Below are 22112 nucleotides of genomic sequence, written 5' to 3'. Positions count from 1 at the left end.
AGTATCCGGATACCGAATACAGATACTCTAAATGTATCCGGATACTTTTTTAAAAAGTACGAATACTTTCATTTAAAAATGTATTCGGATACAAGTATCCGGATATTTTTTTCGGATACTTCCTAGGATACTTTGAAGGATACTTTTTTTAAGGACATAAATTATTAGTATTAGAACTATGTGATGTGCATGTAGGTACACTAAAATAAAATTATAAATATTAAGATGTACTTTATTATAATCTGAAAAATAATTTCTCTTCTAATTATACAGGGTACAAAAACGGGGTCTTGAAAAGAGAGATAACGAAAATATAAAAAATAAATGTAAGTAATTAATTAAACAACGTACTTATAAAGATTTATAACTGATTAGGTAAAAACAAAGCTCCATTAGCTATATAATAATATATTATAACTGTGACGAGTACGAAAAATGGGATTTAACATATTAGACACATCTAGATTGAAGTAATGGCAGTGTTGTGCCTACGTTAGGTGCATTATCGGCGGGCGATAAATATTTAAAAGTATCCGAATATCAAAAAAAGTATCCGGATGCCGGATACTTTAAGATTTGATCACGGATACGGATACCGGATACAAAATTTAAAAAGTATCCGGATACAGCTTTCGGATACATAAAAAGTATCCGGATACTACCGAGCTCTGGGCTCCAGAAAGCTTTTTTCGATTATCAGACATTATCAAAAAAATCTTAATTTATAATGAGTGCAAAAAATATTGTTTTTGACGATTTAAATAAGTATAAAACATACTTTTTGTCGAAAAATATCAATTTTTGCAATGAAGTTTTCAGAAACGTGTTGAGAATTCTACTAATTATTTGTCTAAATACTTATAACAACTATTAATAAAAACTTTTGAAAATGAAAGCTATTAAAATGCTAAACTTCAATTAAACTACATATCACTAAATAAAAAAATATATAAAGATATTTTATTATTTAAATTATGGATTCACCACAGTGTAGAAAGTTAAGAAATATTAAATAAATTTTATTGAATCAAATTGAATCAAAAAGCAAAATAGAATAAAATTAATGTCTGTACTTACCTTTAATTTCTCCTGTCTCTGTAACCACAACGCAATACCTATATCACAAAATTTATTAAAAGTTTGCTATGATTACACTGTTTTACATTACATTACGTTCAAGATGAATATGGCACAAATTATCCCGCAGCGATAACTGGTTGCGACCTGAAGTTGTATACTTATATAAAAATTTTAATGTAAATATACCTACAATTACAATATCTTTTCTTAACCATATATTTATTATTTTTTTATAATTTTTATAATTAGTTTTTCTCTATTTTTAGGGTGGCTCGTGCCGCACACTTAGCCTGCGACTCGGGTGCCCCACACCCCTTACAACCCCCGGTCAGAACCATGCCTAGCAGTAGGGTTTCGTCAAGGAAAGAAACTTAAGAATGCCTTAAACATAATGACTGTATATTACTAGTATTATTGCCTAAAACGAACTCTTCCAAAACTATGCTTTCTATCTCCACAAAAAAGAAGCTAAGTGAAAATTTAAAATTACGTGAAATGGGATTACTTTAGAACACGCAGACCAATCTAAATATTTTGCAGTTATTCTGGACCGACCTCTAACCTACAAGCAGTCCTGCATTAAAACTAGACAGAAAGTATTAACTAGAAACACTTTACCTACTTAAGAAGATAACAGGTAGCAAATGGAATGTATGTCTTGCTGTGCTAAGAACAATGGCATAGACATATGAGTGCTTCGTCTGGAATAAATCTGCGCATACCAAACAACCTTGTCCCCTAATGAAATCTGCAGGATAGTGACGAAATGCATGAAACCAACATTACTCAGAAATCTGTACAAAGTAGCAGGTTCTGCGGGGTCCACAACTTGCAGAAATGCAGCAGAACCAGTAAATAGATTAACGAACTCGCAGATAACCTGCATACCCTTAATTGTAAAGGGTATGCTTTATTTGCAATTCTCTAACGTCACAGAAACAACTTAAATTTAGGAAAAGTTTCTTTACAGCAGTACAGTATTAGCAGCCCAACAATTTCCCTCGTCCCCAGCGTTACTTAATGAACTGGTCAAAGCATAACTTTAAAACCTGTCATGGGTAGGATTATAACAGATTCGCTCCAGTAAAAACAAATATGATTAAGTAAATGGGAAAAATAGACCAATATGACATAAACTGTAACTGTGAAGAAATAAAAAATATGGAACATGTCCAAACTGTAGGTACCTACTGGTGCCCACCCTCGAAGATTTGTGACCCACAAATAAAAATAGTACCTACCCAGATATTGCATCGAAGTCTTATGAACTATTCGTCCGGATACGATAAAGTAAATATGCCCTATTTTACGGAGTGGAGGTTTGGATTATTTTTAAATCAGAGGATGCATATGGAATGCATAGGGTAGGTGGGGGTAAAAGTCCGCACTTTATATATATGCAATATTTGCCACACTTTTGATTGCAGTATACATATTAAATTTGTCAGGCCATTAGGATAACTAATGCCCTTAGCTATAAATATAAAACAACAGCTAAACAGCTGTAAGAAAAAAAACTATAGCGGAAAGTACAATATTTTACAAATCGGATTCTTGCCCCATTAATTGGGGCAAAAGTCCGCATAGCGGATCTTTGCCCCCTTTGAATAAAAATAATTTTATAAAAATAAAAATTAACAACGTATCAAATAAAAATCTTTATTTTATCAAAAAACATGATCTAAAAACTTATAAACATACAAACAAGTAAATATATGACCTAAACACAAAAAGATAAAAAATAAAAGAAATTTTTAAAAGCTGAAACACTTTTTAGGTTACAACTAGTGCAACATTAAATCACTTAAATCGGTTGAAAAGCTCACAAAGTCCTTAAATCTAGCAGAACTGCCTAGCAATGGCTTGGAAAGTTTCCTTATAATGTCTGTCTTGTTAACAAAAAACTCTTCTTCAGTTTCTGAAAAACGCATTGTATTGGGTGCCCTTCTATAATAAATACCACTGTAACCCTCATCTACTATTACAGTAATTCGCATAACATACATTCGAAATGAGTCCTTGGTTTTGCCGTAAACTTTTACTATAGCAAACTCTCCTGGACTTAATTCGGATAATTCATTATCAGCATCACTTTCAGAAAAACTTGAATTGCTGCTACTATCATGAAGTGATATTTGCGCGTCCGAGTCAGAAGAATATTCATATTCCTTTTTATTTAGTATATTTTGTTTTTCTTCAAATACTTTTCTTACTGTATTTTTATTTTCCTTAATGCTTTCCTTCCTTTTTTTCTCGTTTATTTTGTATTTCTTCTCCAGCTCTGAGATTTCCATTTGCTCTTTATGTGGAGTAGATGTCAGAAGTGTAGATTTCAATCCTTTTCTTGTTCGTTTTCTCTTTTTTGTTAGTTTTGGCAACGGAATGATATCTGACGGTAACGTAGTAGACATTTCATTTTTCGAGCTTCCGGGTTTTGATTCCCGGTTACTTGAAATGCTAGCTCTATCTGGTAGATTTTCAACATTTCGTTCTTCTGCTTCACCACTTGCTTCTTCTGCTTTACTATTTAGTTCTTCTGCTTTGTCATTTTCCTGACTTTTGTCTTCGTCAAATACAATTCTTAATTGTGTATCTTTATTATTTCGGTCAAGATCATCTACTTCTTCTTGCTCTTGTTCAGTTACTGAAGAAGGTAAAAAATCTTCTTCAGTAAAGATATTTTCATCTAAAGGGAAAATACCTGTCATTTTAAATCCATTAACAGCTTTTTCTATAGTAGCAGTTTTCTCATAGGCCTGCTTAAATAATCCAGCGACGTGGTATTCTGTGACTACTTGACCGGGATTAGATGTGGTCCAATTATCACACAAATCATCATAGTAAGCTTTTAATGGCCTAAAAAAGTTTCTGTCCAGTGGTTGAGTTCGATGGCTGCTATGAGGTGGGAGGCTGAGCAAATGGATGGTATTATTTTTTGCGTAAGTGATGGCTTCTAAAGTGGTATGGGATATGTGGTTATCCAAAATTAATAGCACTGGGCTTTCAGCGGAAGGATTTGTATATTTGCGAAAGTGCTCCAAAAATTGAAGAAACTTAACGGAATTCATGTATCCAGAATCAGTTACAGCCAAAACAGAACCAGTTGGAGCGTCCTTTATCAAAAGAGGATTTAGTCTTTTGCGTGCGAAAATAAAGAATGGTGGAACATAGTGTCCTGTTGCACTCATAGAACATGCAGCTGTCACAGTTCTTCCTTGCTCTGCAGCTACATTTTTTGCTACTTCTTTTTTTCCAGTGGGAGCAACATGTTTAGGTAATTTATTTGGCACTGTTTGTAGACCAGTCTCATCCATGTTGTAGATTTTATTCGCTGGAAATTTATATTTCTCCAAGACAGATTTTAAATTTTGAAAATACTGTGTCAATTGATGTTTGTTGAACCCCATGGTCCTAGCTACACTGGTTTTTCGTGGTGTACGTAGTGAAAGGCGGTTTCGTTTCATAAAATTTCTAGTCCAATCTCTACCTGCTAGTTTTGATTGCTTAGAAAATTGATGCTGAATACCATTTCGTTCTGCAAACTGATATGCCAGAAAACGAAGCGATTTTAGGGTGAGCCCATAGAAACGTAAGTCTAAAGCTTTACAATGGTCCACTATTTGCTTTTCCTGTTCTGGAGTAAATACAGGTCGAAATCTACCCAAGAAATTAACGCTTCTGTCCGCTTTTAGCCTCTTTCGAATGGTAGATTCATCATAGCCAAGAGTTCTACCTATTTCTCGTGTTGATAGACCCCTTTCCTTTAAATGTTTAGCCTGCATAAAAACATCGTCTGTAAATGGTCTTAGGTTCTCATTTTTTCTCTTGTACGTCCTAAAACAAAAACGTAATTTTTACAAACAAACAAACAAAAACGTAATTTATACAAACTTCTAAAAAAAACTTTATGAAATAAGTAAAATTCTAGATAATAAACAAAAACTTCCTTAATGAGGCAAAAATCCGCATGCGGATCTTTGCCCCTTCCGACATGCGGACTTTTACCCCAAAGTTCACTATTAATTTTAGCTAGGCTTGTTTGGAACAAACTAACCTCAAATTAAAGATTTTGTGTCTTAACATTATTTGCAATAAACCGGCTTACATAAATTAGTTAAAAGACTTTTTAGAAAAATAGTTTAACACATACAATCTTCAAAAGAATGAATAAAAAAATTAGATTAGAACAGCAAAATTTAAAACTTACCTCATATTTTCGTTAACTACCGCCGCACGAAACACGTGTATAATCTACAGCGCTGTTCGAAAGGTACTGACCGATCCATGTGTGAATCAAGTTAATATATTCGCTCTGTCATCTAGAAAGCGTGTGCGGATTCTTACCCCATGCGGACTTTTGCCCCCACCTACCCTATCTTTTTTAAACTGCATGCATGTGTAATGTGGTGCGTATTAGAAGGCTTTCTTAGTTTGATTAATCATTAATATGGATATACGAATACGAACTAATCCAATTTGTTTTACAAAAAAAGTTTTCGGCAAAAAGTACCAAGAATAGTGTGATAAATACTCATGTTAGAAGTTAGTTAGTTCTAGCAAAGAATATATACGCTTGTTCTATAAGGCACCATAGGTTACATGATGTAACAGAAGAAGAAATTTTAACCTAACCCCTAACCTAATATAATTGACAAGAGGACAAGACAAATTACAAATCCATAACAATTAACAAGATTGTTATAAAATTGTATAATTATTATTTATTATCGAAGAAAGTATGGCAGATGAAAGTTTATTTGATTTTCTTCACAACGAAATAGTTAATTATGTTTTAGAAGGCAATAATAAGCAAAATGCTGGAAAGGTTTGTACTTTATTCAGTAAAGATTTTTTTTACTTTTCTTTTATTTTAGGATGAAGATTTATCTGTACTTGAATACATTGGTTTTTCAACTGGATATAGAATTATTGAAAGGTAACTTTAATAATACAAATTACACAAGTGTCATTGATATAAAGTTTTTATTATTAAAAATATAAATTAACCTAATAGGTACATAAAAGTAAATTAATATACTGTTTCACAGTTTCTTCAGCCTTATTTTAGAATGTATTCTGCAAGAAATTTTTGTACTGGTAATAAATATTTTGAAAAGCAATTTCAAACTATTTTGTGCTGTGCAGAGTAGTAATAATCCAAAATGTTACATTAAAAATCCATGCACTATATCAATATGACAATAATAAACTTACCAAGTAAAACAAGTAAAAACACACTTATAGTAAATATAGGTACACAATTTTTAAGTTTAATAAATTAACACAATTAAACGTAACAAATTCAGCAAGCCTGCACATGTATGTCAATATTACATTCTCAACAAATATATACATGCTTCAATTTCTGACCAATATTGAAGTGCATACAGATGACAAAGACACAAGACTCATTTTCACTTGAAACTGTATCAATGTAAAGTTCCTTGGGTTTCAATAAAAACAAAGTTGAAAGGTAAGAGCTCACTTTATTAGCAATCACTAACAATTTCGTTTATTACTTCACTTCACTTCACTTCATCTAATTGCTTGTAATAGGAACCAGTGTTGTTTATATCTCTGGAATTTGTTTCTTGAATGTTCTACCATGCTCTAGGTTGTTATGCTCCAAATTTTGCAAGGCATTGGCAGAGCATAGGCGTTACTGTGCAAGTATCTTTTTCTATGTTCTATTTTAAATTGATATTAACGAAACTCTTCATTCCATCTTGCAACTTGTCCTTCTGGGTTCATAAATTTTTTCTGCTTCAGGTTTTCACTATTGCCAATAGTTCCTTTCTGATAACACAATTTTTCTTCAGTTTGAAATAAATTTTTTGATAAATACTGTTTTTCACCATCTTGCATTTTTGACAAGACACCTCTAATTCCAATGTTACTGGCATCTCTGTTTACTATGAACTCACATGCTGTTTTACTATAGGCCAAAACTGGAGCTGAACATAAAGTGTTTTTCAGGTGGTCAATTGCTTCATGACATTTTTCGGTCTATTCAAATGATTGGTAAATTTCTGTCAGTCGATGTAGAGGTCTAGCTATATCCACTAATTCTTACACAAACCATATATAGTATGTACAAAGCTTGACAAAACTTCAGAATTTATGTTTATATTTACTACCATTTTGCTATCATTAACAGAGTTTTCCCTGTCACACCACCTAGCAAGTATATTTAATGTTTTTTGAAGTGGGCTGGATAGAAAATTTCTGTATTTTCCTCTTACCATAATTACTGGATCATCCACATAGGCCTACACTTCTATTCTATGAGCATCAAGGAGTTAGACCAGGTCATCTACCAGTAGTGACTGTAGGAGAGGAGAAAGCACTCCCCCTGTGGACACCCCTTAGCTGTTTTCGCCACAACCCATAAGACACAACAAGCTACTCATTTTATTCAGCCTCAGTCGACCTGGGGCCTGTAGATATTTATAAATATCTAAATGTTTTCACTTTACAATCACTGGTTTGATGTTTTTTATATAGAATTTCCAGTCTTCTTTTCTAGGACATTTAGGTCATCCTAGTTTTCCAGCCTGAGTCTGCTTATCAATAATGGTTGATCCTGGGGAGTGGTTCTGTACTAAGAGCTCTAATGTTTCCTTTTTAGATTTGGTAAAGGTGCCATCAGGTCTTTTAAGTAGGACTGGTCCCTGTGCCAAATCTTTGGAAAGAATCTTATGGATTCTAGTGCTGGCAGGTATATATTATATACTGTGACAAAACCTCCCCAAATATTCCATTTTGGCTCTTCTTATCTCCTTGTTGTATGCTTTTTGTGAATGTAAGAGTTTTTGTGAATGTTTACCAATTCTTTGGCTTTATTTGATAACCTCCTTACTTCTCTTCCCTAGTTTTTCCAGTTTTCTGTTCCACCAAGGCATTTGTCTGTTATTTGTCTTAGTTTTTATTGGACAGTTATTCTGAATTGCTTCCCTGATTTGATCATTCGTCTCTTCAATATCCCAGCATGTCATGATGTTATTTACAGTAGCCTGAGTACCAGGGCACGAGGGTCATAAGAGCAATGAAAAAGCAGATGAACTGGCCAAACAAGGCACATTAATATCATTCATTGGACAGCGACTTCTGTGGCGCTACAAGGGCAGTAACAAGAATGTCTACAAAAAAGTGGGTAGCACACAAATCTCTGAAATGGTAGAGGAATTCAGTACGACAAAGACAGACTAAACAGTTCATTATAGAACATTCGCCAAAATTTACAGCAGACATAATAAGCTAATACAAGAAAATTGTTTGATTACTTTTTGTACCGCCATAGGAGCGGGATCTGTTGCAGTTCTATCACCTGGGAAGTATGCAGAGGACTGTAAGTATGCATACGACTATAACCCGTTTACCCATATTGTGTAGAAACATGAAAGTAATATGTGATTAATATCTTTCCTAATTACAATAAACGTTCTGGGTTTTATCCCGTTTGAGCAATACAGTACCTTACTTAAGACGGATCCTAGGCCGCCAATTTGGCCTGTCCCAGTAACCCAAGCTCATGTATGGATGCTACATCTATAGCTTCATTTGCGAATCTTCTAACAATGGTATATGAAGCAGCCTTGGCATGCTGAAGATTCGCCTATATGAATTTAACCATTATTTTCTTTTGGATGGTCTTTTTTATCAGAAAACCTATAGTCAGACCCTTTATTGGCATAACTTTGCCTTTACCTCCAGGAGGTAATTTGGCCTTTAGAGAAGTTTCCAGTCGCCCCTCCTCTCGCTTTCGCGTGAAGAAGATGATGATCCCACTTTCTCTTTGGACGGTCTGCTCTTTGGCGGTTTTTCTGGAAAGTTTGTCCGTTCTCTCCTCGCTTCTCTTGGGCTTGATTATTCAGAGGAAGAAGATGATTCCTCATTTCTGTTGGCAATTTTTGCTCTGATGGTGATCTGATCAAGCCGAAGAAGGGCGTGAAACGTGAAATTTAATTTCTTCAAAGCCTTCATAGATGGATCGTCTATTGAGATAGTCCAGGTATTTCCTATACCAGCCTTCTTCTCGCAGTGCCTTATCAGGTATGTATGCTATACATGAGTTTTGAGCAGATCGGTTTCTTCGATTGTACGCACCCTCAGGGGTGCTTGCATCTGACCTTTTCCTTTTTGCAGGAGTTTTGGTAGAATAGGATTTATCCCCATCTTTCTCTTTCAGAGGTTTCCTTGTTTGTAGAACCTCTTCTAGAACTGTCTAATGGGGTGATCCTGTTTTCAGAAGTCGTTGTAACTACTTCCGTGCCGTCCCACTGGAATCTTTTTCTCTTTTCATCGAGTTTATCCCAAGAGGATTCCACAATCTGTTTTTTTAATTGTTTGGGGATGTCTGTTTCAGGAGTACGTTTACCGGCCTCCTGAATATCCATTTATTCTTTTTTTATTTACTATTGGTTCCATATTGTTTCCACGAATAGCTAGGAATGAAATGTCTCCTTGTTCAGCCCCGGTTGGGCAAGTAAGGGATCTTACAACCGGAGGTCGACTGGTATCCTTAGGGAACCGTTCGAGACAACGTGTCGTGTGGCCGTGCATCCGTCACACTTTGGATGACGGCTTTTCAGCTGGTTTTCTTTATCGGTTTTTAGGTAAATGCAAGTTGTTTCCTGGGGATGTAGGTATAGTGATAGGGAGGATGAAGGATGGATAACCTTTTCTTGGTTGTACTTGAAGGGTAGGATAGATATACATCTAATAGATATCGGGTCGAGTTGACCATGCGTTGGCGATGTGAGTACTGCCATAAACGGAAGAAGTGACAGTAAATCCCGGAGAGTCTTCTATTTGTATTTCCGCCAACGCTGGTGGTACAACCACATAGGCGAAGAGGAGTATATTTTATGCTGTTTCTGAGATAAAATGAAATTTCTGAGAACCTATGAAATTATTCATCCAGACACACTAAACCTTGTACGAAATGACTCCGTCACCTCCTGTCCACTTGAACCACGGGTACCTATTCGATACCATATTGTATTTTATTTAGTACCTATCCAACAGGTGTGCATAATGGGCTTTCTGTTTCATCCTGTTTTATCAAGGGAACTCTCTTCGGGGCTTGCTTGATGAGAGGATGGTTGCCCGTGTTTATCTGATGCAGTACCATATTCGTGCGTCCAAGGCCATTATTTAATCATATCACTAAATTTATTGAAGACCTTAGTTCCTTTAGTTCGTTTGACATATTGAACTGCCTCTTTTACCGATGGACTGATGATTGAAATTCATTACATTGTCCAATAATGGTTCAGTATAATATTTGTCTTAGCCGAGATTAAGGTCCGTCCGACAAATATGCCATTATTGATAGTTGCAGTAGTTGGCTTCAACAGTGCAATGCAATTTTTTACTGCAATAGGTGTTACTATTTCGCTTCGAGTACAAATGATGAGGTTTTCAGCTAAAATCTTGCTTGAGCTACTAGTTACTGCACTGATTCTCAAATAAATTCTTCATGTTCAAATCAAAAGTTTCGCTACTTGCTGTAGTTGATATACTTTTTAGAAATATTCAACCGCTGGCTAGACAGCAAGTTTCTCCTAACAATAGTATATGTGACTATTATGTTGACGGTATCAATGACCATTTGACATGATTTTTCTGCAACTTGTCCATCCAACGCTGCTCTCTCCACACTGAAGTTGCGAATCTGTGGGGCATGAAGAAAATCAGCCCTCCTCTACCCTGGAAAGTTGGCTACATGGAGTTTTCGTGGTCCGTTGAGTGGTTTTCTTGCTGAGATGAGAACCTGCACAGTGTTCAGGTCTCTGACAGTTGTAACGAAGCTGTCGTCTTAGAAGTGTCGAAGATGCAATCAGCAAATGCGTCGATAGCCATGCTTTCCATCACGTCTTTAGTTACAGTTGAGAAAGCTAATCTTACCGTGCTGCCTTCTTGCAGTGATTTCCGAGGCTTTTGCCGTCGGACGGTTCTGGAGCTGCGTTCTGTAGAATAATGGCATGTTATTAGCACCAAATTCGTCTGTCCTTGCACAAGTGCCCATGTACTCGCACAGGTATTCAAAACTTTCTTGTTTACCTTCTAGAACGCTTTGAAGTATTTCAAGTAGTAGTCTTTTTTATAAAGTTCCATCTATTTTCAACAGCAGCTACATTAAATTAACGAGGATAGTTCGCCTAAGAAATTTTTCTATTATAAGTGGGAACTATACTCCTAGATGTTGTTCAACTGCTTTTATCAAGGGTGGCTTCGTTTTTGGTGTCGTAATAAGGGCGATTTGCCATTTTCCAAAATGACCACTTCCTGTTTTAACACGTCGAACTAAGATTTCATTTTCTACACCTCGAATTTATTTGGCATTACATGTCTTTTTCTACATAGTTCTCTAAAAGTTTCTACTGTTGTTCCATCGGTATACTAAGTGACATAGAAGATGTTCAATGAGCCGATTGGCTGCAGTACGACCGGTTTATAATAGAAGGCTTCCAGGGAAAAAAGTGACATATAAATCTGAACACCCATTATAAATTATTTTATTTTAATAAATTTGGTTTACAGGCTTATGTTAGCAAAAACAATAAATAATTAGAATTTCAGCCATATCAGTTTAGGTTTTCGTTTTTTATTATTTTTCTTTTTTTCTAAATTCGCTAATCACTAAAAAGTTTAGTACTGATCAAAAATTAGCGGTGTGTGGTTTGGATTTGCTTGATATGCACTTCGCTTGTGCCGCTGGTTAATAATCAAACTCCGTGCGAAAACAAAACTGATTTTATTTTGAATTACACAATACATGAATATATATAACGCTTATTAAGTATTATGTCCGCTCGCTCTAATGCTGTGTCACCGATCCCGTCTCGTACTTGAGTGCTGTCTGTCGTCTTTGGGGTGCCTTAAGGGACTCGCCTTATCTTCACATATGGCATAATATATCTCCCTACGCCACTATGTTGCCGGATTGTAAAAATGCATAAAATAAACTTGAATTAGATAGAGGCGTGAACATGGCCCCCGCCTTGGCAAACACTGCCAACAAAATCGTCTGCTAATGCTAAATGTTCAAATGTTTAAACTACACTTAGTTCGAAACGGGTAGCGGACACACCTTGGAAAAAGAACGAGTTATGATACCATTGTCTGTCTTTATCCTAAAAACTCTGGCTACACCATCACTGCCGCGTAAAAGTTCGATCACGCGACCTAACTTCCACCTTAATGGAGGTAAATTGTCCTCTTTTATGAGCACTAACGTGTTTTCCGCAACTTCACCGTTAGTAGTAGTCCATTTCGTGCGTTTTTGTAGTTCGGAGATGTATTCTTTGTTCCATCGTTCCCATATATGCTGAGAAAGTTGCTGAATATGCTGGAATTTTGAGAGCCGATTAACTGGAACATGACGCAAATCTGGATCTGGATTGGTAATAAGTGGTCTTCCGATGAGAAAATGTGCAGGAGTTAATGGGGAGAGATCATTTGGATCACAGGATAAAGGATGAATCGGTCGGGAATTTATTATAGCTTCAATCTGCACAAGCAACGAATAAAATTCCTCGAACGTTAAGTGCGCGTTTCCCAAAACCCCATGCAAATGATGCTTAACTGTTCTTACTCCGCTTTCCCACAGTCCGCCAAAATGTGGAGAATAGGGAGGTATGAAGGACCACGAAATATTATTCTTTAGCAAGGATTCTCTTATCGCGGGAGTGTGCTGCTCTAAAAATTTTCTTAACAATTTTAACTCCGAACTAGCTGCTATAAAATTGGTTCCATTGTCGGAGACCATCTTTTGAGGCTTGCCTCTTCGCGCAATAAATCTTTTAAAAGCCAACAGAAATGATTTCTTAGACAGTTCTGTAACTAATTCTAAATGTATGGCCTTCGTACAAAAACAAATAAAAAGACACATGTAACTCTTTATTAGTTTACAACCTCGACCCTTTCTATCGCGAATTAAGAAAGGGCCCGCATAATCTACACCTGTTACAATAAACGGTGGGCCACCTGCGAGACGCTGGGCAGGTAGGTCACCCATTATTGGCTGAATGGATTTAGATTTTAATCTAAAACATTTTACACATTTGTGTACGGTACGTCGCGCTAAATTTCTTCCTGATAACGGCCAGAAAGTTTCTCTTATAGTTGCAAGTAAAAGCTGAGGACCAGCATGCATAAGATCCTTGTGAAAATGATTAAATATTAACGATGTAACTATATGATCTGCCGCTAAAATGATGGGATGTTTTTTGTCATATGTAAATTTGGAATGCTTTAAACGCCCGCCTAGTCTCATGATGCCCTGATCATCAAGAAATGGAGATAAATTTATGAGTTTGCTGTTTTTATCTAAAGATCCCTTTTGGTTCAAATGCTTTATTTCATTCGAAAATGACTGTGATTGACACAGTTTTAGAATACGATTAAATGCAGAATGTATTTCATCCAAAGAAAGGGGTTCAGAAGTTCTTTCCTTATTTTTACACATGCGGATGAATCTGAACACGTATGCAGCGGTTCTTTTTAAACGTAAAATATTAGAGAAGCGCTCAAATGAAAATACTTACGTATTCTGTGTTTCATCAAGTTTATTCGTAAAAACCTTTATGTTTTTCCTCGTTTCGCTTGTTTCAGTAGGGACAACTTGTAAATTTGGCCATTTATCTGAATCTTGCATGATCCACTCCGGTCCATGCCACCATAAGTTGCACTCCATTATTTTATCTGGTTCCACGCCTCTGGACACTAGATCTGCAGGATTATCCTTGCCTGGCACATGACGCCACTGCGCAAACGAAGTGGTTTCCTGGATCTCTGCTACGCGGTTACTAACAAACGTCTTCAATGCATTGGCTGCTGTTTTCAACCAACTAAGTACTATCGATGAATCTGTCCAGAGGTAACACGTATCGAATTGCACATTTAATGAATTTTTGACCTTATTGGTCAAACGCGATAAAATTACTGCTCCACAGAGCTCTAAACGCGGCAAGGTAACTGGCTTTAAGGGCGCAACCTTGCTTTTTGCACATAATAAGAATGAATACGACCTGCCTAACGAATCGGTAGATTTAATGAATATGCAAGCACCGTACGCCTTTTCTGAGGAGTCGCAAAATCCATGAAGTTCTAGTTTGACCTTACTAGAACATATGACATGCCGAGGTATATTTAAATTGTTTAAGCTTCCTAATTTATTCCTAAACTGTAAATAATTATGTGCTAAATGCTCCGGTATGGGATCATCCCATGAAAGACGCTCGAGCCATAGTTGTTGTAACATAATTTTCGCTATGATGGTACACGCACTTAATAGACCCAAGGGATCAAAAATTTGAGCTATGTCCGATAATAAAGTTCGCTTTGTGATTATATGGCCTAGAGATGAACTTATGCTATAAAACAGAGTATCTGATTGTGGTGAGTACAATAATCCCAAAGTTTTCGCCTTCTCGTTTTCACCGAATTGAATAACGGAACCCGTAGTTGAATTATCCGGTATATCTCTTAATATTTCAGGAGCATTTGAATAGAATTTACGCAATGTAAATCCTCCGCCTTTGAGGACCTCAAAAAGTTGTTTACATGCTTCGCGCGCTTTCTGTTTTGAATCAAAACCTGTCAAAAGGTCGTCCACATAAAAATCGGATTTAATAATGCTAGCAATGTTAGGATTTTTAGCTTCTTGCTCCTCTGCCAATGTCATTAGACATTTAATCGCTAAGTAAGAAGAGCATTTCATACCGTACGTAACTGTTTGTAACTGAAATATTTCAATCGGTTCTTCCGGATTATTTCGCCATAAGATACATTGTAAGGATTTTTGATCATCTGCAACCAATACCTGACGGTACATTTTTTCTATATCCGCACTAACTACATATAAGTGTGTTCTAAAACGCAATAAAATGGAGAGTAAATCATTTTGTAAGGTTGGTCCGGCCATTTGAATACTATTTAATGAAATGCCGTTTGTAGTTGCCGCACTACAATCGAACACAACGCGCAAACGTGTCGTCAAAGAATTTTCTTTTAATACTGGATGATGTGGCATGAAATAAAATGTAGTATTTACCCTAAAGTCTGTTGCCGCTTCCGTAATTCTGCATAAACCTTTCATATGTCCTAACTCTTTATATTCCTGGATGAATTCGCTATAAAGAGTTTTAAGATTGGCATCTTTATTCAACTTACGCTCGAGATTTAAAAATCTATTTTTTGCTTGACGAAATGAATCACCGAGTGAACTTATCGGTTCCTTAAATGGCAATGATACTATGAATTTGCCTGTCGCGTCGCGTTTCGCCGTATCTTCGAAATGTTTTTCGCATGCAATTTCTTCGCCCGAGAGTGCAGGTTTTCCATTGAAAACCTCTTCAAGTTCCCAGAACTTACTTAGCTGTTCTGTAACTTCGATTGTGTTTGTGAAATTACACTTAGTTATTCGCTTTTCTGATGCTTTGTTTTGGCTGATATACGGCCCTGCTATGATCCAGCCAAACATTGTTTCTTGCATGAATGGTTTATTTTTACCTAAACTAATTCTGTTTGTGCCCAGTATTTGCCAAAATAGATCACTTCCTATCAACAATTCGACCTTTTGTGGTTTATGAAAATAATTATCCGCTAATTTTAAATGTTTAGGTATCTGCAAATCGCTAATGTTTATTTCAGATGCCGGCACGCACCCCGTAATTTCTGGTATTACGAAACAATTTAAAGTTTTATGAAAAGTTATATCGCTACGCGACTGTATATTTATTTCGCATTTGAATCGAACGGGAGATGCAATATTATTTATGCCCATGACTGATATGTTCGCGCTTGTCGTTTTTAATCTAAGTTTATGGCATAAATTTTCGGTTATGAATGAGCTTTGTGAACCGCAATCTAACAAAGCTCGCACTATGTATGCCTTACCTTGGCCGTCAAAAATATTAACTAATACTGTGGACAGTATAGTTTGATCTGCAGCGCTAACTGCCGAAACTGACAAATTGGTAGTGTTTAAACTACCTTGTATATTATCTGCAGATCGTATATCGCTCGCGTTTTCTACCGGTTGATGAACTAAAGCTGCGTTCTGTTCGCTTGACCTATCTGGATGCAATAACGTATGGTGTTTTGACGCGCATTTCTTGCATGTTGATTGTCTACACCGCTTATAGAAATTTCCAGGTTTAAGACAATTCGTGCAAAGATTGAACTGCCTTACTTTATCAAACCTGTCCCTAGATGAAAGTTTTGAAAATTCGCCGCATTGATAAATGTTGTGTTCCCTTTTGCAAATAGGGCAACACTGTGTATTATCCGATTTATTTAAAGTTCCCTGTGATGAATATAGACCGCGAATGTTATGTGAATATTTCGTATTCCGTGAATATGCGCCCGCCTGAGAAATATTCCGTGTATTTTGTTTTTCAGCTTGATTTACCTCAAGGGATTCTAAGAGGTCCGCCCTTGATTTTAAAAACGTTTTAAAATCATCAAAACTAGGAATTTCATTATGTGTTTTGCTATTCTCCCATGCGCGTAAAGTCGATGTATCGAACTTACAAGAAATAATATGAATAAGGAGTATGTCCCACGAATCAGTAGGTAGCCCTAGCTGCTTTAACGCGTATAAATGCTTCGAAAAAATGTCAACTAATTGCCGCAATCTATTAGATGACTCTTTATGTATTGGCTCTATATTAAATAAGGCATTAATATGATTGGAAATTAATAATCTCTTATTATCGTACCTTTCTCTAATTAATTTCCACGCAACTACATAGTTTTCGGCGGTAAACTCTAATGTTCGTATGACCTGCGCCGCACCGCCCTGTAATGAACTTCGTAAATAATGAAAACGCCTTATATTGTCTAAGTACTCATTTTTGTTAACTAAAGATTCAAAAAGATCTGCAAAATCTAACCAATTATTATAATTACCATCAAATTTTGGTAACTCGATAGGTTTAAGCTCAATACAATGCCCTGTATATGAATTCTTAGAGCGCTCACTTGCTTTATCGCTTTCTATACAAGCTACTTGTTGATTATCGCGAATGATTTTTCGCGCTACCGCTAATTGTGAATAATATTTGTTATAGAATTCTTCGCGCTCCGTATATTCATCCTCTAATAATTCAAATTGAACCGTATTTTCTATTTGCCCCTGAACCTCATCGAATTCGCCCTGTAAATGTTCTATATTATTTACCATTTCAATAGCCTGTAATACTTCTAAATCTGAAATCGTTTCACCCTTAGTTATTTTATCATTTAACGCTAATATAAATTTCGAAAATATTGTGAGTTTGCATTTAAAACCGCCCCTTTTTCGCTTTAAATTTTCCATAATTTTATAATGAATTATACAGTAAACAGAAACAGAATATAAATCCCTTGATATTCGACCCTAACGTTCTCAGAATTATCACATGTGCAGAATAAAGGTACAAAGACTGATAAATAAAAGGAAATGTGAAATGGATATGCTCACCAAAATATTGTATGTTTATTCTAACAGCTCTAGCCTCCTGGCGCCAAGGATGTTCGTCTCATAATAGGTCTTCACAGATTTTAAACCCACAGTTGTCCAATTATGTAACTGTCTTAAGAACAACGTTCGACAGTCTATAACGCGCTCGGGCCACTATGAATGCACTATTTCGCCCGCTAATTTGATGACACAAATATGAGTTCGGAATTCGGTGAATTTACACTGTTTCAACACAAAAATTTGATGATTCGGCTCGAATAGACCATGTATTTGCTTGATATGCACTTCGCTTGTGCCGCTGGTTAATAATCAAACTCCGTGCGAAAACAAAACTGATTTTATTTTGAATTACACAATACATGAATATATATAACGCTTATTAAGTATTATGTCCGCTCGCTCTAATGCTGTGTCACCGATCCCGTCTCGTACTTGAGTGCTGTCTGTCGTCTTTGGGGCGCCTTAAGGGACTCGCCTTATCTTCACATATGGCATAATATATCTCCCTACGCCACTATGTTGCCGGATTGTAAAAATGCATAAAATAAACTTTAATTAGATAGAGGCGTGAACATGGTTCTTGGTTTTTTTCAGAGTTCTTTCAAATGCCTTGAGTACGAGACGCGCAAATTTTCATCAACTGAACGAGTTTTATAGGGGGCGGATAGTTGGCTTAAGAGAAATTGCTAAATTGCTTTCGAGAAATTACGAATAGGATTCACAGAAGATTAGAAACTGTGCTAAGATGTTATGGGGCATGGCGTCAAGAAGGCCTAACACGTAGATCGAAGGGCACAAGGCGGAGCCGGAGAACAAGAGAGCGTCAAGATCGTTGCCTAAGTTTGATGGCTCTAAGAGACCGCTTCTCCACTACCATTTCTATTGCAAATCAATGGTTTTTTTATGGAGAACATTTAATACCAATTGGGGTGCAAACAATTTATCGTCGAATTCGCAATTTTGGACTTTTTTATTTCGGCCACACTGAATGCTACGAATATGGTTGTCTTTATTGGTGAATCTCGATTATGTTTAGGGGTGCATGAGCTGAGCCAGGGTCAGACAACGTGGTGAAAGATAAAACCCCAAGATACGCAAGGCCATACATTGCGAGAGTCGTCATCGACTTCGAACAGGGTGGAGTCAATCTTTTGCCCTGACCCCGAGATCCCAGATTTATCCACAATTAAACACGTGTGATACATGATGGGTTGGAAAGTTCTTAATTTGGAGATACCCCAGGAGAATATTGATCACCTAATCAAAAGCGAGCCCAGGCGCATCCAAGATTTTGTTATCCACCGAGGTGCATTAACACATTATTAATTGATTTACCCCTGTAAGTGGTTTCAATCGTATTGAAATTTATATCGTTTGTTTATTTTGTTACTCTAAAGATGCAGTTAAAAAACTAGCCAGAAAAAAATCACCCGAAATAGATAATCTCCCAGCTTAACTATATAAAGAAGGTTGCCATGATACCATAATGGCATTACAGCAGCTTATAAAAGAAATATGGACACAGAAATCCCTCCCCAATTATTGGAATACTTTGCACCATACACAAAAAAGGAGATATCTTTGAATGCTCTAATCACAGTAGTATGTCACCGTATGGCACCATATGCAGAACGGATAGTAGGAAAATGGTTTCAGAGGTGGTAAATCGACAATCCATCAGATTGCAACCCTGAAACAAATTTTGGAAAAAACACTGGAATATGGCATTTATACTGATCACATATTTATAGACTACAAAGCAGCCTACGACTCTGTGAATAGAAGAGAAATGTTCAAAGCAATGAAATAGCTAGGAATACCAAATCAGTTGGTAAATTTAACAAAATTAACTATTGAAAAAGTTGAATGTAGAGTAAGAATTCAGGGGAGCTGTCTGAACCTTTTAAAACAAAGAACGGGATGCGCCAGGGAGACCCCCTCTCCTCTGTACTCAATATATATAATAACTCCTGTATATCACAACCACTGGTTCAATATATAATAAATCAGTGCAAATCCTGGCTTATGCTGATGATATCAATATTGTTGGGAGAACGGAAAACGCTGTACGAGAAGCGTATGTAGCATTAAAAGAATCAGCTACAAAAATGGGTTTGATAATAAACACCAACAAAACGAAGTATATTAAAAAAAGCACGCAACCACAAATCCTACACCCACTTGTTATAGAAAACGACGTCATCGAAGCAGTGAACGAATTTGTATACCTGGGCGAGCTCCTTAACACTGAAAATAATACTACCGCGGAGATAAACCGCAGAATTTGCACGGCCAACAGATGCTATTTTGGGCTCAATCACCTCATTAAATTCACAATTATATCGAGAAATACAAAAATAAAACTCTACAAAACAATAATACTAACATTTGGTTCAGAGGCCTGGACTCATAACAAAAAATAACGAAAACATGTTAGGATGTTTCGAAAGTAAAGTACTAAGGCGAATCTATGGAGCAGTGAATGACAATGGAGTGTGAAGAAGACGATACTCGAACTTTATAGAATATACCAGGAACCTGATATCGTAAAACATATTAAGATATGATGTCTGAGGTGGATAGGGCATGTAATGCGGATGGAACAAAATGACCCAGTTAGAAAAACGCTCCTTGTTAGACCCATTGGTCAGAGAAGAAGAGGAAGACCCAGAACAAAGTTCCTTGATAACATCGATGAAGACATGAGAAATATGGGAATACGTGCTTGGCAGAGAAAGGCGATGGATAGGGACGACTGGAGAGAAATTCTTGAGCAGGCTAGGGCCTACACAGGGTTGTAAAGCCAGAATGATGATTATGTTATTTTGTTACTCTGTATAATTGTACAAAATATTTTTCCTAAGATATCTTTTTTCGTCACAACTGTATAGATGGGTTTGACAGTTGAAATGTGTAGTATTACAAAAAGACTCTCATCTAGGGATTCAACAATTTTTTTAATTGAAATATTTTTAAATAAACAATTAAAACGACAAACTCATTATTTTGGTTATAACTTAAAAATTTGTCTATTTAGAGATTTGACCTCAACAAACAACTTGTTCACAAAAATAAGATACACAAAATTAGATACGCTAAATTAAAATCGGATTGCAAACAAAAAAGTTATTGAAAAATGAACAAAATCGCTCTTTTTGAATATTGGTAATAACTTTTTTAATGTTTATTAAAATTTGTTTAAATGTACCTGAACTTGAGGGGCTTATCGTGTTTAAATTGTGTGCAAAAGACGGGCCAGATCAGTTAAATAGTGTTTGTGAAATTCAATTTGTTTATAAATTTTTTTTTATAAATGATCAAATTTCTAAGACTGGTCCAGATAATTTGACTGAATGGATCTCAGTAATTCAGGACTTCATTTCTTCTTTAATAATAAATACCTAGCACTTTTTAAGCTTATAAACATTTACAATAACTCCGTAGAATTAATTTCAAACTAAATGGCTAAAATAATTTGGAAAGTTGGTTCAAAGATACAACTTTTAAAACCAAAAAAAAAAGTTGTAGGATCCTTAACAGCCAAGAAAGCCCTTTTTAATGACTGTTACGTTAATTAACAACATTAATGGCTGAAATTAACCAATATTTTATAAGGAAAGTCAAAGTTTTTAACAAAATTTTTAGCAAACAAAATTATTAAAAATTGTTTAAACAGGAGTGTTGTAAAAAAAGAGTACTAAACTGGGGAGTACTAACTAACTAACTAATTAAACGTTAAAATAATACCATTTATCGTATTTATATTTTGATTCACTATTCTTTGTTTGACCTTTGCACTAAATATCTTTTTTTTTATTTTAGGCTAACTAAGGAAATGCCTAGATTCAAAGATGAACTTGACACAATGAAGTTTGTCTGTACAGATTTTTGGTGTGCTCTCTATAAGAAGCAGATAGATAATCTAAGAACTAATCATCATGGAATTTACGTATTACAAGATAATAGTTTTAGATTTTTAACCAGACTTTCCAATGGCAAACAGTATTTAGATGCAGCTCCCCGATATGTAGCATTTACTTGTGGTGTTATTAGAGGATGCCTTGCGAATTTAAATATTATGTGTTTGGTAACAGCTGAACTACAAAACATGCCTTCGTGTAAATTCCATATTCAAGTACAAAGAACCTAATTTAACTTAAAATTTATATATTGTACAGTTAGGGTTAAGTATGGTTAGGTTAAGTGCTTATGTTTTATAGATATGATTTTACATATTACACAGAAAAGTTTAATGTGTGTCATTGGTTAAATATTGATTTTACTTTATAATCCATATATTACTAACTCCATATATAGCCATATAGCCGTTACCGGTTTTTACTACAATCTTTCGTTTCAGTCAGAGATAATTTTATGATTTAATTCATTAATATCTGCTTTAAAAATATACACATAGATAATATAATATGATTTTCTGTTAATTCTAATAATTTTGAATGTGATCTAGACTAGAGATCTAGTATCATAAAGTGTTATTTATGGAAAAATGCAAAACTTACGATAAAAGTAATTTAAATAAAGTAAAACACAGTCTTGTTTT

At 35.6% G+C, this 22112-nt stretch overlaps 1 protein-coding gene across 1 annotated transcript; it reads left to right on the top strand.

The window, feature by feature from the left end:
• Positions 1-5767: 5767 nt before the first annotated feature.
• On the top strand, positions 5768-21807 carry Trs33 (trafficking protein particle complex subunit Trs33). The gene is made up of 3 exons (XM_072529740.1): positions 5768-5905; positions 5955-6016; positions 21374-21807. The coding sequence occupies exons 1-3, from the start codon at positions 5819-5821 to the stop codon at positions 21699-21701; spliced, it is 477 nt and encodes a 158-aa protein (XP_072385841.1). The 5' UTR covers positions 5768-5818; the 3' UTR covers positions 21702-21807.
• Positions 21808-22112: the final 305 nt, after the last annotated feature.

Source organism: Diabrotica undecimpunctata, chromosome 4 (genome assembly GCF_040954645.1).
Source record: "Diabrotica undecimpunctata isolate CICGRU chromosome 4, icDiaUnde3, whole genome shotgun sequence".
NCBI lineage: Eukaryota > Metazoa > Arthropoda > Insecta > Coleoptera > Chrysomelidae > Diabrotica > Diabrotica undecimpunctata.
This window is presented reverse-complemented; position numbering and strand designations above follow the sequence as displayed.